Raw genomic sequence first — 15,852 nt, forward strand, 5'->3', positions numbered from 1 at the left:
CTGTTCCTGCCTTCTCCCCATATCCCCTGACTCCACTATTTTTAAGAGCCCTATCTAGCTCTCTCTTGAAAGCATCCAGAGAACCTGCATCCACCGGCAGAATATCATAGGTGGACAAAAAAGCTGGAGAAATTCAGCAGGTGAGGCAGCATCTATGAAGCGAAGGAATAGGCAACGCTTCGGGTCGAGACCCTTCTTCAGACTGATGTCGGGGAGGGGGGGGGGGGGGAAGAAAGAGGCGTATACAATAGGCTGTGGGAGAGCTGGGAAGGGGAGGGGAAGGAGGGAGAAAGCAAAGACTAGCTGAAGTTGGAGAAGTCAATGTTCATCCCGCTGGGGTGTAAACTACCCAAGCAAAATATGAGGTGCTATTCCTCCAATTTGCGGTGGACCTCACCCTGGCCATGGAGGAGGCCTAGGACAGAAAGGTCGGATTCGGAATGGGAGGGGGAGTTGAAGTGCTGAGCCACCGGGAGATCAGGTTGGTTATTGCGAACTGAGCGGAGGTGTTGGGCGAAGCGATCACCAAGCCTGCGGTTTGTAGAGCAGTTGACACCTGGAACAGTGGATGCAGTAGATGAGGTTGGTGCAGGTGAACCTCTGCCTCACCGGGAAAGGCTGCTTGGGTCCTTGGATGGAGTCGAGGGGGGAGGTAAAGCCACAAATGTAGCATTTCCTGCGGTTACAAGGGAAAGTACCAGGGGAGGGGGTGGTTTGGGTGGGAAGGGACAAATTAACCAGGGAGTTACGGAGGGAGCGGTCTCTGCGGAAAGCAGAAAGGGGTGGAGATGGGAAGATGTAGCCAGTGGCGGGATCCCGTTGAAGGATTATATGTTATATAAAACATATCGGAAAATGTCGGAGGATTATATGTTATACAAAACAAAAAAACGGGGGCCGGCGATCGCTCCGTGTCGGAGGGAAGGGGGGAGGAGGGTGGCTTGAGTGGGTGCAGGATTTTCTGGAGCTCCTTCCTAATGGCAATATTTTGTATGTTCAAAGTTAATAAGGAAGACTAGGCAGGAATATCAAATGATCACCTGCAGCTGAAAAAAAAAGATTTGTGTGGTATTTGGTAAAATAATAGCAATATGAAGACACCATGACCAAAGCAAAGATACTAGAGCCGGTTACGGAAATGAAGATTACCCATGACCTACTACGGCTTTTTCGTCGAGTGGACTATCTTGGAGCTCAATTATGTTAGGCCGCCGAGCGATCGGAGATACGATCCGGAAAACAATCGCATCTCCGGCTAGGTAAGAGATTGAAAAAAAGATTCCCCCCTCCCACCCCCACATAAAACAAACCAGAGAACATTAACATAAACCTTTAACACTAAAAATAACAAAAAAGACGAAAAGACAGACAGACTGTTGGCAAGGCTGTTGTGCGGCGCCCCCTGGTGGCTAATACAAAGGAAACAATACAAATGTTACGTATCCAGAAACCAAGGTTGAACAGTGAGGTCTGTTCCCAGATGAAGTCCAAGTCTGCAGTGTTTAAATCAAATGATCCCGATAGGTACAAGAAACCTGTATATGACCTTTGCAATACAGGTGCACAACCTTTTATCCGAAAGCCTTGGGACCAGACACTTTTTGTAATTCGGAATTTGTCGGTCTTCGGAATGGAAATTTTTTAGCGTAGATTTTAATGGCTATCTCAGTGGTAGTGCTCGGCTCATATCCGCAAGGTCGCGAGTTTGCGCCTTGATCCCGGCAGTTCCTCGGTCGCGAGTTTCAGTCTTCAATGTGGTTTTTTCTTGCAGAATAAATGTCTGTATGAAATGCAGTGTGTTGAATGAATTCCTGAATTTATAAATGTGACCGCAGCATTGAATCACCTCTCGCACTCATGTCACCCTAGCGGGGCTACATGCCCTTAGGCGGCCTAAGGCGACATTTTCACACTCTTATATCCGTGTGCAGCAGAGGCGACGTGCGTTTGGCGCCAAACGTGAGCTTTGGTGAGCTTTGGTGTGCAGACGAAATCCTGGAAAAAATGTCCGGTTTCTTCCAGGTAGGCGATATACCCTCCCGGGCAATATACCCTCCACTTCTCTTTTATGAAGGGGATTTAGTTCCCCTTTCTTCCAGGACCGACCGGAGGTTCCGCTGTCACCTCTGCGGGCCACCCTCGGTGAACGCTCACTCAACTTTGTCTTGGGATTCCTACTCTCCCGCGCAATGTATCCTCACCTTCTCTTTTATGAATGGGGATTAGTTCCCCTTTCTTCGAGGACCGACCGGAGGTTCCGCTGTCACCTCTGCGGGCCGCCCTCGGTGAGCGTCCTGTCTCCCTGTCCCTGGGATAGCAGGGGGCGATCAAACAGCACAATACCCCCCTCCCCCTCCAACTCCAGAGGAATCCGCTCCCCGATGGGCCGCTACGGCGACAAGTGGCAGTTCGCCCACAGCCCGAGCTGCGCGACCCCAAGAACAAGACGTACCTTGCACACCATCAGCTTCTGCCCATACGTGGAGCGTGTTCCTCTGGAGTTGGAGCGGGGCTGGGCTGGAGTTGCTGATCTGGGATCTCCGTGCTTGCAATGGGCCTGGGGGTCGGTGTCCCGATGAGGGGGCTGTGGGCGAACTGCCACTTGTCGCCGTAGCCGTCCATCGGGGAGCGGCTTCTGGTGGTCCTGATGTCTCCGGCCAGTTTGCAGTTTTCCTCTGGAGTTGGAACGGGGCTGGGCTGCTGCTGGCTGTGAGTCTCTGGGATCTCCGTGCTTGCAGTGGGCCTGGGGGTCGGTGTCCCGTTGGTCCTGACGTCTCCGGTGACTGGCACTGACCTGCTAGCATCGCCGACATGAAGACAGTGCAAAGCCCCCGCGGCGGTGCAATGGGCGGGGAGCTGGAGAGGGGAGGGAAGGGGGCACACACATGGCCGGGAAGCAGAGGGGTGTAGGTGGGGTGAAACTGAAGGCAGCGACAATCTGCTGCTGCTGCCTGCCCGCTGAGTTAAAAAGTTCCCACGCAAGACTCACGATACACTGTGTATCGTGCTACCGTGGGAACTTTTTAACTCAGCGGGCAGGCAGCAGCATATTGCCAATTATTAACCCTCCCGCGCAATATACCCTCACCTTCTCTTTTATGAATGGGGATTTAGTTCCCCTTTCTTCGAGGACCGACCGGAGGTTCCGCTGTCACCTCTGCGGGCCGCCCTCGGTGAACGTTTTCAAGGACCTTTCTTCAAGGACCGAAAAAATGTCCGCTATTCGGAGGTTTTCGTTATTTGGATCTTCGGATAAAAGGTTGTGCACCTGTACCATCAAGGAAGCCATGAATGAATTCTAGACCAATCCAGTCTCAAGATAACCACAGACACCGGTCCATTGTGGCAAGGCTTGCATGCTAAAACAGCTACAAAATGAAGTTGGCCAGCATCACTTCCCTCCCACAAGCTCAATGCATGCTATGCTTGTTTTGACAGAAAGTTGGTGAAATTATATAATCTGCCAGACAGCCTCAGATGCACTTGTACTCAATGTCACTGTTGCGGGTGATAGATCAGTCTTCCCAAAAGTGAACTTATGGAAAGCAAAGGACCCAGATGGAGAAACTGCAATGAAGCTACAGCCAAGAAAGCACACAAAGGCCTCTACTTCTTCAAATGACTAATGAAGCTCAGAATGTCTCCAATAACCTTCAACATAATCTGCAGTTGTATCACAGACAGCATCCATCCAGGTGCATCATAATTTAGTGTGGCATCAGGTCTGCAAGAGATTGCAAAGTATGGAAGTAGCCCAGTCAAACCATTGACTCACGAGAAAGCAGCCAACTTATTTTTTTATAAACTGCACTCTCTGTAACTGTAGCCTTATAATGCAGTAACACTACATTCTGCAATCAGGTATCTTTCTGATTGCATTGTTGATGTACTTATGTATGGCTTGATTGAATTCATGAATGGCATAATTTGACTGGAAAGTATACAAACAAAGTTTTTCACTTTATCTTGGACCATGTGACATTAATAAACCAAGACCAAATCACACTCTATTAAATTATTTTTCTTTTACACAAAAAAATTTGAACATATTTTATACTTGGTTTTAACCACACCACTAATTTATTGAAAATTCCAAAATTCTAATGTTGCACAATTCCAGTTCCCGTCCAAATTACCCAGCATTTGATAGAAAATAGAAGTCCAATCAACAAAACTGAAACACTTCCACCTTGTTGAAATTACCATTAACCTTGTAAGTAATAGTAGTCATTGTACAGTTCTCATGCAAAGATAACACACATATTAAATATATATCCTATAATAGATATTAATGATTGATTTTGTGCTAGAGGTTCAAATGAAAACATAGTGTGGTACTAGAGTTAAGACTTAACCTTCTTATGATTTCTTCCCACTGAAATCAATAAGACTGCTGAACTTGCACCATGTTAAACTGGTACAGGTTCAGAGAGCAAATGAATAAATTATTAAATTAGGCTTCTCACACAATAATATTAATAATGTGTATATGAAATGAGATATACATGAGAATCCAAGGCAGAGAATCATCATAAATGATCACTCAAGGTATGATCGTCCTTCTGCTGGGTGTTTTCTGTTGGTCTTGAGATGGCTGAAGAAGCCAATATTGGAGCCACAGACTTTACAGGTGTTTTATCCCTCCAGGCGGATGCCTGTGCCTGAGCCATAGGGAGAAATTGGGCAAGCTAGGACATTATTCCTTGGAGTCCTTGGATGAGGTTGTATAGTTTGGATCCAAGAAAGAAAGAAATATTTTCTTAAATGGCGAAGGAACAATGGTACTTAAATATAATAATCAATTTGATGGAATAACCAAATGGGTATAGCAACATTTTTGAGGGTTGGGTATTCTCAATGTTTTGGATTCAAACCCTGCATCAGGTCTAAGAATAGAGAGAAGAGATTGAAAGTATAAAGAGAGGGAGAATGCCAAGATAGGTGTCATTAGTGATTAATGAGTCAAAGAGGGTTGAAGGGTGATGGGCAAATGCAGCCTGGTTGGGGAGGAGCAGGTGATGGTTGAGAGACTGAGGGAGGTGAATTATAGATGAAGGCAGACAAAAAACTGAGGCAGTTGGAGCCACGGAGGGGAAGGGAAGGTAAAAGTAAAGACAGCTGCTGGTGGGTGATAAGCTGGAACACAAAGAACAGTGTTGGAACCTGATAAATAGTAAGATTAAACGAGAACTTACCAGTTTGAAGTTTGATCTGTATTTTATGAGGAGTTACGATGAGGGATTACGTGAAGAACCCCGCCACGACGCATGCGTGTCATTCTTCAAAGCAGCGGTGTGAAATCACAGATAACTGTAATGACTAAACATAGTAAGATTAGAGAAGAGATACCAGTTAAGTATATGATCAAGGGTGGGAGCGGAGGGCACGTAATCCCTCATCGTAACTCCTCATTAAATACAGATCAAACTTCAAACTGGTAAGTTCTCGTTTAATCTTACTATTTTACTTCGGAGTCACGTGAGTGACTACGTGAAGATTTTAAAGCTCTGTGATTTCATGCCGTGGAAACGAGTCCATGCATCACGTCTGCCTTGATGACTGTAGGAGGAATTGTGTTAACATAATTTGGACATGAATTCTACATTGAAATCATAAAATTTATTAACACAAATTTATAACCCCTTTTTTATGGGTTTAAATTAATTTACAGAACTTAAATTTGTTTCTGCAAACGTTCCAGGTTTCATTACTGGTTTATTGTAAAATAATTGGAATGTTTTTTCCCCCAGACCATCCTGCTGCCTTGAGGATTTGGTCCATTGGTACATCCAACTGTATCGCTGCCGATGTAGCTGCAGCCCTGGTGGAATGAGATTTAAAAATATTAGTATCCACCCCAGCCTGTGTTAGCACCTGTTTCAGCCATCTTGAGATGGTCTGGACCGTCACTCTTTTGTGTGGTTGCTAGTGGCTGACCAAAAAGTGTCTTCTCATTGCCTCTTAGGATTTTCGTTTTCTCCATGTATAACGACAGATGTCTTACTATACACAGACGGTCATCTGTTGGGTATGACCTAAATTGTATATTGAGGCCTGCTGATCCCTGTCTGTTCTGCTTACTAACTCATAGATATGAAACGTAATATTTTCTGTTGAGGAAGTCATGTTGTCCAGTCTTAGTTTATGCAGTGACTGTACCCTCTGTGCCGTGACCAATGCCATTAGCATGACTGTTTTTAATGTCAGTCTGTGTAGGGACAGAGCTGTTGCTGGAGACCAATTCCTGAGCATCTTCAGGATAATACTTACATCCCATATTTGTGAGTACCTGGTTCTTGGGGGATTAGTATTAAAAATTCCCCTCATAAGTTTTGTTACCAGTGGGTGAGTCCCAACAGAGTAACGCTCTGTCCCCTGCCATAGGTAAGTCGATAGGGCACTTCTGGTGCATTTGATGGCACTGTAACTGAGCCACTCATCATAGTGGAGGCCTGCCAGATATTCCAGAACAGACGGGATGTTCATGTCTCTGTAGGTGATGTTGTTTTTATGGCAGTGCATCGCCCACTTCTTGATATAGACCAGATACTGTTTTTTTTTTGTTTTGTTTTTTTGGTTGACTGTCTTTGGGCCGCCGAGATCATGTTCACTGTTCGGTCCGTCAGTCCCAGTTGTAGTAGAGGTGTTTTTAAAACTCTACAAATTAATAAGTTCAAATGTTTATGGCATGGGTGGCTATCCCTTGTTACGGGATGTAGCAATAAATCTGGTCTATGTGGGATGGTGATACATGGTTCTAATAGCCATGTTTAATACCACTGGGAACCATGGTTGAGTAGGCCAATCGGGTACTACCAATACCAGACGCAGAGTCTTGTTGTATTTTCCTTAATACCCGACTGATGAGGCAGGAAGGAGGGAATGCGTAAATAAACAATTTCCCCCCCAATGCAGCGAAAATGCATCTGTCGCCGCTGCCCCAGGGTCTGGTTCCCATGAAACATAATTTGATAACTGGTGGTTAAGTCTGGATGCGAATAGATCGATATCTGGTGTTCCATATTTTGCTGTAATATCAGCAAATACTTTTTTATTCAACATCCATTCGGTGTTTTCATTAAATTTGCGTGACCTGGTGTCTGCCCTAAATTTAGTCTTCCTGGTAGGTAAGTGGCTGATATCCAAATATCTCTCTGGATACACCATTGCCAAATTGTATTAGCCAGATTGTCACATGGTGTCGATTTGTTTCCACCCATGTGGTTAATGTATGCTACCACGGTGGTATTGTCTATCTGTAGTCTAACATGCTGGTGATATGATCCAGTACAATATGACTTTAGGCCACGGAATGCACCCAACATTTCCAGGTAGTTTATGCCCAGTGTGTGTAATAATGATGCCTCCTGAGCAGTCCATCTACCTCCACAGCTGGTGATGGTATTGGTGGCTCCCCACCCAAGTGCACTGGCATCAGTTTGTAGTACCATGGAAGGGTTACTGACAATGATTGGATTGGAACAAAGCCAGATGTTATCTATCCACCATTTTATTCCATTTTAGCTTGATTGGTAGTTTCATAGGTCTGTCAAAGTGACCTGCATTAATTTAGAGTGCTTGTATTTTTGCTCTCTGTAAGTTTTGGTAATGTAGAGGTCTAAATTGTGTGGCTGGAAAGGCAGCCACCATTTGCCAATTACTTTTGCTACCAATCTGATGGATGGTTTGCTGATGTCAATGAGGTTATGCAAGCCTCTATTAAATCTCTAGCCTTTCCCTTAGGCAGAGTCACTGACATGTGAACTGAGTCAATGGTGAAACCCCCAAATAGTCCATAGTAGTGGAAGGCGTTAGTTTAGATTTAACTGGATGGATAATAAATCCCAGTTTTTCAAATAACTGTTTTGTGGCTGTTACAGTTTGTTTGGCCAATTCCAAAGTTTTGCCCACAATGAGTATATCATCTAAATATGCCATGACCATGTGTTTACGTTTCCATAGAAACGCTAGGGCTGGTTTCAAAATTTTTGTGAACAGCCTGGGGGCTGATGATAACCCATTTGGCAGTGCTTTATACTGTCAGAGTTGTCCCATCCAGTTGAATTTTAAGTAACATCTGTGGTCACCTCGTATAGGCACTGAATAGTAAGCATCTTTTAAATCGATGCTGGCCATGAAGTAACCGTTGGAAATTAATTGTTTAGCAGTAACAAAGGTATCCATTTTGTCAGATCTATGGTGATGCGACAACCACCATCTTTTTTGTTTTTGATAAATATATTGGACACGAATTCTAATGGTTCGTGTTGAGTTTCTCAATTACACCTTTTATGTAAAGCCGCTCCAGTTCAGCTTGCGCTTTTGCTTTTTCTTTATCAGAAGGCACGAACATTCGGTTCGGTATATGTTGAACTGGAGGGCTGTACTTGTGTATAAACTCTATTGTATATCCCTGGATACTGCTTAAGATGTAAGTATCGGTTGTTAACATGCTCCATGCATTCAGAAAAGAGTGTAGTCTCCCCCCAACCTCCATGCTCCCTGTATTTTGTAGGGAACCAGACCCACCTACCTCCATAGTTACCAGTGGCAGGTTTACTTATTTTTGTAGGTTCTTCGCTGCTGTTGTTGCGCTGGTGTCTGGATTTTCGGTTTGGTTGGCGTTGGAGGTCCCCGCATCTTCCAAGAAGGCCGGCCTGGGCCATGGCCTAAAAAGACTCATGTTTTGAATACCGGGCCTTCGAGCTTTCACCAGTTCTGCTGGTGGGTGCGTAGGGGTGCTGTCTTTGGCTGTAGTGTTTGTTGGAGTCCATTTTATTAGTCCAGTAGGTTCTCTTGTTCCTGCATCCCTTGCACACTTGTCTTTCCTTCTGCGGGCCCCTCTTCCAGGTCAGCCCAGAACTGACCCGCAGTGCTCCCCTCTGATGAGGTAGAAGCACAGTGCAGCCCTTCAAGAGGTACTGCTGTGGGTTTATCATAGGGCCCACAGTGACCCGACTCCATCTCCCGGAGTCTGTCACATTGGAGCAAATGCTCCACACACCGCTCCATCCGGCTCCAGCGCTCTCGGTCGCTGGGCGCCCGCGGTTGTTCGAAGTCGAACTCCTCTGAGTCCACGACCTTGTTTGTTTTTGTGTCTAGCCTTTCCGCCCAGCTGCTTGGATCTGGCCGGTGCGGAGGCGACATCGGGCACAGCTGATCCCACTATCGGTGATCCGAGTGCCGCTGGCTGCTGCTGGCTGCCCGCTGCTCCGCGGTCCTCCCTCACCAGCTTTGTCCTTACTACCCTGCCGTGGAGTGGATCTGGCCGGTGCGGAGGCGACATCGGGCACAGCTGATGCCATCTAGCCCACCAGCTTTGTCGCAGCCCGTTGGTTTCTCCACCTGTAATTAGCATTGTAAAAACACAAAAAAGACCGCAGCTCTTACCTGCAGGTCCAGGTTAAAATTGTCGCTACGGGGGAACGTCGTTCCACCCCGTCTCCTGCCGTTTTCGACTTGTCGAAAAAGTCGACGGCCCCATTTGAATAGTCTCCCGCCCGGCCGTGGTGTTCTGGCCGGCGCGGGACCAAAAGTCGGCACAGCTGATCCCTTACGGGGCTTGTGCCTTCAGCTGCTGCTGGCTCCCGCAACTTCGCGGTCCTCCCCAGCCAGCTTTACTCGCAGCACTTGTGGACACTATTTTGTCCAGCTTCCCCCCGTGTAAAAACAGCGCGGGGACAAAAACTACCGCAGAGTAAATCACTTACCTGCAGGTCGCGGTTTCAAACTTACCGCTGCGGGGGACGCTCCACCCCGCCTGTCGTTTCGCAAGCGTGAAAGCGATAAGACACGCATGCGTCGTGGCAGGGTTCTTCACGTAGTCACTCACGTGACTCCGAAGTAAAATTGGAAGGTGATAATGGGAACTATTAGATAAAGGGAAGGATGGATGGATTAATGCGGAAATGGGAAGGAGATTTGAAGTGGCATGCAACTGGGAGCTCGAGATTGCCATTGCGAACTGAGCGCAGGTACTCTGCAAATCGGTCACCTAGTCTGCAGTGAGGAAGGAGATTGTGTTGCATTTCTTGCATTTGCAGGGGAAAGATGAGTTGACCAGGGAGCAACAGAGGTAGTGGTCTCTGCGGAAAGTGAAAAGAGTGGGGAGGAAAAGCGGCAGCTACTGGAGGGATTTTGCTACAGCAGGCAGAAATGAAATTTAAATATCCCAAAGCGCATTACTGAAATAGGTAATGAAAGAGAAACATGTTTTATCAGAGGGCATGGAATACAAAAGTGAGATTAGCCTTCTATTTGTTCTGCACTGAGTACTGCACTGTGTTTTGGGCAGCACACCAGAAAAATATCAGTCTCGGGGGGGCTTGGAAAGCTTGTTATAAAGTTCAATAGTTGATAGCAAACTACCTCAACATCACCACCCCATTCCTTCCCTTTATTCCTCCATGTCTCAGTTTTTTTTCAAGTGCTTGTGGAACATATAGTACTGGTTGATTTTTAAGAGATCTCAAGAGTGTGTGTTTGTCATATGCCCAAGATGTGAAGCAGAACAGTGAAAGCCTTACCTGCTGTATCTTTACAATTTTGGATCAGACGCAACATCAATGAGAAATGATGAATGAATGAATGAATGAATGAATGAATGAATGAATAAGTTTATTAACCAAGTATTCGCATACAAGGAATTTGCCTTGGTGCTCCGCCCATAAGTGACAACATGACATACAGTGACAGTTAAGCATGATACATAAAACATTAAACATTAATAATAAAACATTATTGATTAAACATGTGAATAAAATAAAATACCAGAGCAAAAGGAAGCTACAGATGTTTGGTTATTGAGTAGAGCTACTACTCGTGGGAAAAAAAGCTGCTTTTATGTCTGGCTGTGGCAGCTTTGACAGTCCGGAGTTGCCTTCCAGAGGGAAATGATTCAAAGAGTTTGTGGCCAGGGTGACCCCTCAGTCAGAGATGATCTTACCCACTCGCTTCCTGGCCCTTGCAGTGTACAGTTCGTCAATGGAGGGAAGATTGCAGCCAATAACCATCTCAACTGATCGGACAATTCGCTGCAGCCTCCAGGTTTCGTGCTTGGTGGCTGAGCCAAACCAGACCATGATGGAGAAGGTGAGGACAGACTCTACGATGGCCGTATAGAATTGGAACATCATTGCATGTGGCAGATTGTACTTCCTCAGCTGCCGCAGGAAAGTACATCCTCTGTTGTGCCTTTTTGACTGTGGAGTCGATGGCAACTCCCACTTAAGGTCCTTGGAGATGATGGTTCCCAGGAACTTAAAAGACTCCACAGATGTGACTGTGGTGTTGTTGATAGTGAGTGGGGTGAGGGGAGGAGGAGCTCTCCTAAAGTCTACAATCAATTCCACCAATGAACAATAAACTAGTTATTCTAAATAAATCTTTGTTAATATTGCCTTACATCAAAATATGTGGAAGTGAAAAGTGGTTTGGTGCCGATGACTGATGGAAAGAGCGTTTTTTGAACCTGGAGGTAACAGTTCTGAGGATGCTGTACATTCTGCCCAACGGTAGCAGCAAGACAGCATAGTCAGGCTGGTATAGGTCTTTGACGATATTAGCTGCCTTCTGAAGCAGCGCACTTTGTAGATCCCTTCGACGGTAGGGAAGTCAGACGGACCGAGCAATGTCCATTGCTTTCTGCAGTTTCCTTCTTTTCTGAGCGTTGTTCTAATTTCTAATTGTTCTAATTTCTAATTAGAAAATAGGCTGGACAGGCCACGATGCAAGCTGTCAGTATATTTTCCACCACATACCTGTGAAAGTTCAATGAAGTGTTCAGCTCATGCTGAATTTCCTCAAACTTCTGATGAAGTAGAAGCACTGGAGAGCTTTCTTTGGATTTTAATACATGGACCAGGACAGGTCATCGGAGAATTTTACATCCGAGAGATACATGGTCCTCGACTTTCTCTTCTTGAAGTCAACAATCAGCTCCTTGATTTTGCCAGCATGGACTGCAAGATTTTCTTTTTAGCACGATTAAACCAGTTTTTCCATCAGTTCCTATATTCCGATTAATCATTACTCGTCATTTGTCCAAAGACTGTTATCCTCGGTGAATGTAAAGGTGCCATTTTAGCTACATCTGGTTACATGGTCATGGTTATAGAGTAGAGCAAGGGCACGCAACCTTGAGGTTGGCAAAGAGGAGGTTTTGCTGCCAATCTGCATTGATTGAGGCTTGCCAGAAAGGAGCATAGATCCTGTTCCCCGAGTTTCACGATGACTTTGTAAGGAACGATGGTGTTGAATAATGAGCTGTAGTCAACGAACAACAGCTTGACGTACACATTCCAGGTGTTGCAGTGCAGAGTGGAATACCAACAAGATCACATCCTCTGTCAATCAGTTGTAGGGTTAGGTGAAATGAGTGGGTCCTGGCAATGGCAGACTGGCCAGGGTGTCAGCTTGCCCGATGACAAGTGGGCCCCTGATGAAGTGATAGCAAGTGGGCCCCTGTTAAATGATAGCATTGTAGTTGTGGGTGGGCCCCCTTTGTTTCCTGGCAACCAATATTTTTAGACCCAGTCTGCCACTGGGTCCTGGACATTACTGAGGCAGGAGTTGATCTGTGTTATTACCAACTTCTCAAAGAACTTCATCACAAAGATGAGCAGAACTTTGCTTTAAGTAAAATATGAGGACTCAAGCCCGTTAAACTTTTCACAACCTTTGTTTCCTATTTGTCCCAGAAGTGTGGTTCCAGTCACATATGCTTTGTGACCAGGACAGTCACTGGGCATTACTTTTACCCAGTAATATCACACATTACAAAGCATATTTAGTTTAGTTTAGAGATACAGTGGGCGGCACAGCAGGAGAGTTGCTGCTGTACAGCACTAGAGACCCGGGTTCGATCCCGACTACAGGTGCCTGACTGAACGGAGTTTGTATGTTCTCTCCATGACCGCGCGAGTTTTCTCTGAGATCTTCAGTTTCCTTCCACACTCCAAAGACGTACAGCGTTATAGGTTAATTGGCTTGGTATAAATGTAAATTGTCCCTAATGTGTGTAGGATTGTGTTTGTGTGCGGGGATCGCTGATTGGTGCGGACTTGGTGGGCCTAAGTGCCTGTTTCCGCGCTGTATCTCTAAAGTAAATACAGTGCAGAAACAGGCCCTTTGGCCCACTGAGTCCGTGCCATCATGCGATCCCCATACACTAACACTACACACTAGACACAATTTACCAGTCAAATTAACTTATAAACCTATACATCTTTGGAGTATGGGAGGAAATCGGAGCACCAGAGGAAAACTTATGCGGTCACGGGGAGAACATACAAACTCCATACAAACAGCACCGATCAAGATCCAGATCAGGGTTAGGATCAAACCCACGTCTCTGGCGCTGTAAGTCACTAACTCTACAACTGTGCTATCTGCTCCTATCATCAAAACCATCATCCATACCTTTGTTTTCTCTATATCTGACTATTCCAACACATACGCAAGGCAGAATGTCAGCACCAGTGTGCCGAGGGAATGCCCGACATCGGCCCCTGCTCACTCCGTAGGAGGGTAGAGAATCGGAGGACCGGTGGGAAGACCAGTTGCAGGAGGCAATGCAATGCCTCAAATGTGGAGGAATAGGCTTGGAGGAAATGTGTTGGAAGAGGCTCTGCTGCAGTGTGGTGCTCGACTGAACCGGGCGCCGCTCCAAGAAGCCTAGCATGTGCACCAGACACGACCTGCTGCGGCAGAGCGGTGGAGCAGCAGTGGAGGACACCAACAGCCACGCCAACCATGCAACGCCGCCAGGAAAATGGGCCAATGGTCAGGTTAAGAACTGTACACCTATAACAAATGGGACTTGGATATGGCACCAAATCTGACGAATCTGTACACTACTGCTGTACTACTGCTACATTTGTACTGTATCTGAGGTGCTTATCTAAGATGGATCTAAGTGCTTATGTATTGTGATACTTGTACCGAACTGTATGCAAAAATGGATTTCACTGTACCTCAGTACATGTGACAAATAAAATACAATTGAACCATTGATTTGTAGTTAACCAGGACTACTGGGCATGTTCCAACTTACAGTGTCCCTTTCACTCATCACCCCTGTGCTTGCTAACTTGCACTGTCTGCTGGTTAAATAGTCAAGAATTCTCACATTTTCAAAGTTTCAAATTCTTCCACTATCTTGACCATCTTCAGAAAAATGGTGCGCATGCTTTCAACTGCCACCTAAACACCAGAATATTGTTCCTAGACCTTTCCTCTTTCTCCAAGATATTGGAAAACCATTTTATTTGTACGTAGTCAAGCGGGGAGAAGAAATGAAAAAGGAGGAGGAGCCCGAAGGCTGGGGGATGGGAGGAGACAGCAGGAGGGCTGAGGAAGGGGAGGAGACACCAACGTTTCGGGTCGGGATCTTTCATCAGACAGAAGCAAGACGCTGTTTCTTGCTTGCAGCAGCATCACAGGCATATAGACTCGGACAACACTCAAAAATAAAAATTACAGATACATTGTGTAAGACGGTGGGAAAAAGTGATTTACGATAATAAAAACAAGACAATAAGTGCAAAAGACAATTGGAAAACAAATTGGAGTCTGAAGAAGGGTTTCGGCCCGAAACGTTGCCTATTTCCTTCGCTCCACATATGCTGCTGCACCCGCTGAGTTTCTCCAGCACTTTTGTCTACCTCCAATTGGAAAACAAATCCATGCCTTTGCGAGGCAGGGTTGGGATTACCTCCGAAATATCTACACGTGGCTCTGTGCAAAGATTTGTTTTGATAACAACTCTAGTGAAGCCATTTGAGAGGCTCGAGTACTATAAACACATGTCGTTGGTGTGGAGCAGTCAGGTGCGGGAACAGACTGCCACATGAGACCTGCCCCCTTTGCTTTGCACCTTAGAAAGCGAGCACTGCCCTCGCCATACAAGGCAATATCTTCCCAAATATCTTCCCGGCACAGCATTGAAACTGGATTGAAGTCAGTCTGTCCCGTCGTTTCTGTTTCTGAAACGCCTTCACTCCCCCCACCCCACCCTCCACCGTTGTTACTTTTCACTCACCAGAACAATCGCGCTGTTCTCCAGACCCCGGTTTGTTTTGGTTTAAAAAGAAACACTTAAAGCCCAAAGGAGGGTGCAGGTCTTGTGCACGGTGCGGACCCGGGGATCAACTCACCAATCGCCCCGCAACCAGGCATCCGAACATGTTGCCCCGCAGCTGCGCCGCCGCTAGGCGCCTCGTCCACAACTCCAGCCAGTTTCTGACATGTTAACCAAAGATTCTCTGCTCTATAATCTTTGATGTTAACGCTCCTCGCCGCCGTCTCTCGCCGAGAAACGCAGAAGCTTCTCGAACCCACAGCGCTGCCGCCGCCGCCGCCCTTCGACCTTTCACATCGGAAGCGCTCCCGAGCCCACGGTTACCATGGTGAACGCTCCCGCCATCCGCCATCCGCGGTGCAGGATAACTCTCCCTGTCCTCTCTACCGGGCAGACCCAACGCAGACTGGCCGGGCCATCGTTTCGCTGGACATCTCCGCTCAGTCCGCCTAAACCTACCTGATTTCCCGGTTACTGAACACTTTAACTCCCCCTCCCATTCACACACTGACCTCTCTGTCCTAGGCCTCCTCCACCAAACATCCTATAGGATCTTTGTCCTCCATTGTCAGAGTGAGGCCCTACGTAAATTGGACGAACAGCATCGCATATTTCACTTGGGCAGCTTACAACTCAGCGGTATGACTATTGGTTTATCTAACCTCTCTCTCCATCCCTCCTCCACCATAGTTGTCTGGCTGGTTTCACTATCCTGATTATTTTTGCTGATTGTATGACCATTGTCACTTTCCCCTCAGCTAGCAATGATCCAT

At 46.4% G+C, this 15,852-nt stretch overlaps 1 protein-coding gene across 5 annotated transcripts in view; it reads right to left on the reverse strand.

Annotated features, from left to right (window-relative positions):
- hikeshi (heat shock protein nuclear import factor hikeshi) overlaps positions 1-15,386 on the reverse strand; it is a 32,741-nt gene extending 17,355 nt beyond the window's left edge. For 2 of the 5 annotated variants that reach the window (XM_033022473.1, XM_033022470.1), the window contains exon 1: positions 15,156-15,384. In XM_033022473.1, coding sequence (XP_032878364.1) covers positions 15,156-15,185 — 30 coding nt within the window. In that variant the 5' untranslated portion in view covers positions 15,186-15,384. The other 3 variants (XM_033022471.1, XM_033022472.1, XM_033022474.1) reach the window with 3 other exon arrangements.
- Between the last annotated feature and the right edge of the window lie 466 nt (positions 15,387-15,852).

The sequence above is a fragment of the Amblyraja radiata genome, chromosome 6 (genome assembly GCF_010909765.2).
Source record: "Amblyraja radiata isolate CabotCenter1 chromosome 6, sAmbRad1.1.pri, whole genome shotgun sequence".
Lineage (NCBI taxonomy): Eukaryota > Metazoa > Chordata > Chondrichthyes > Rajiformes > Rajidae > Amblyraja > Amblyraja radiata.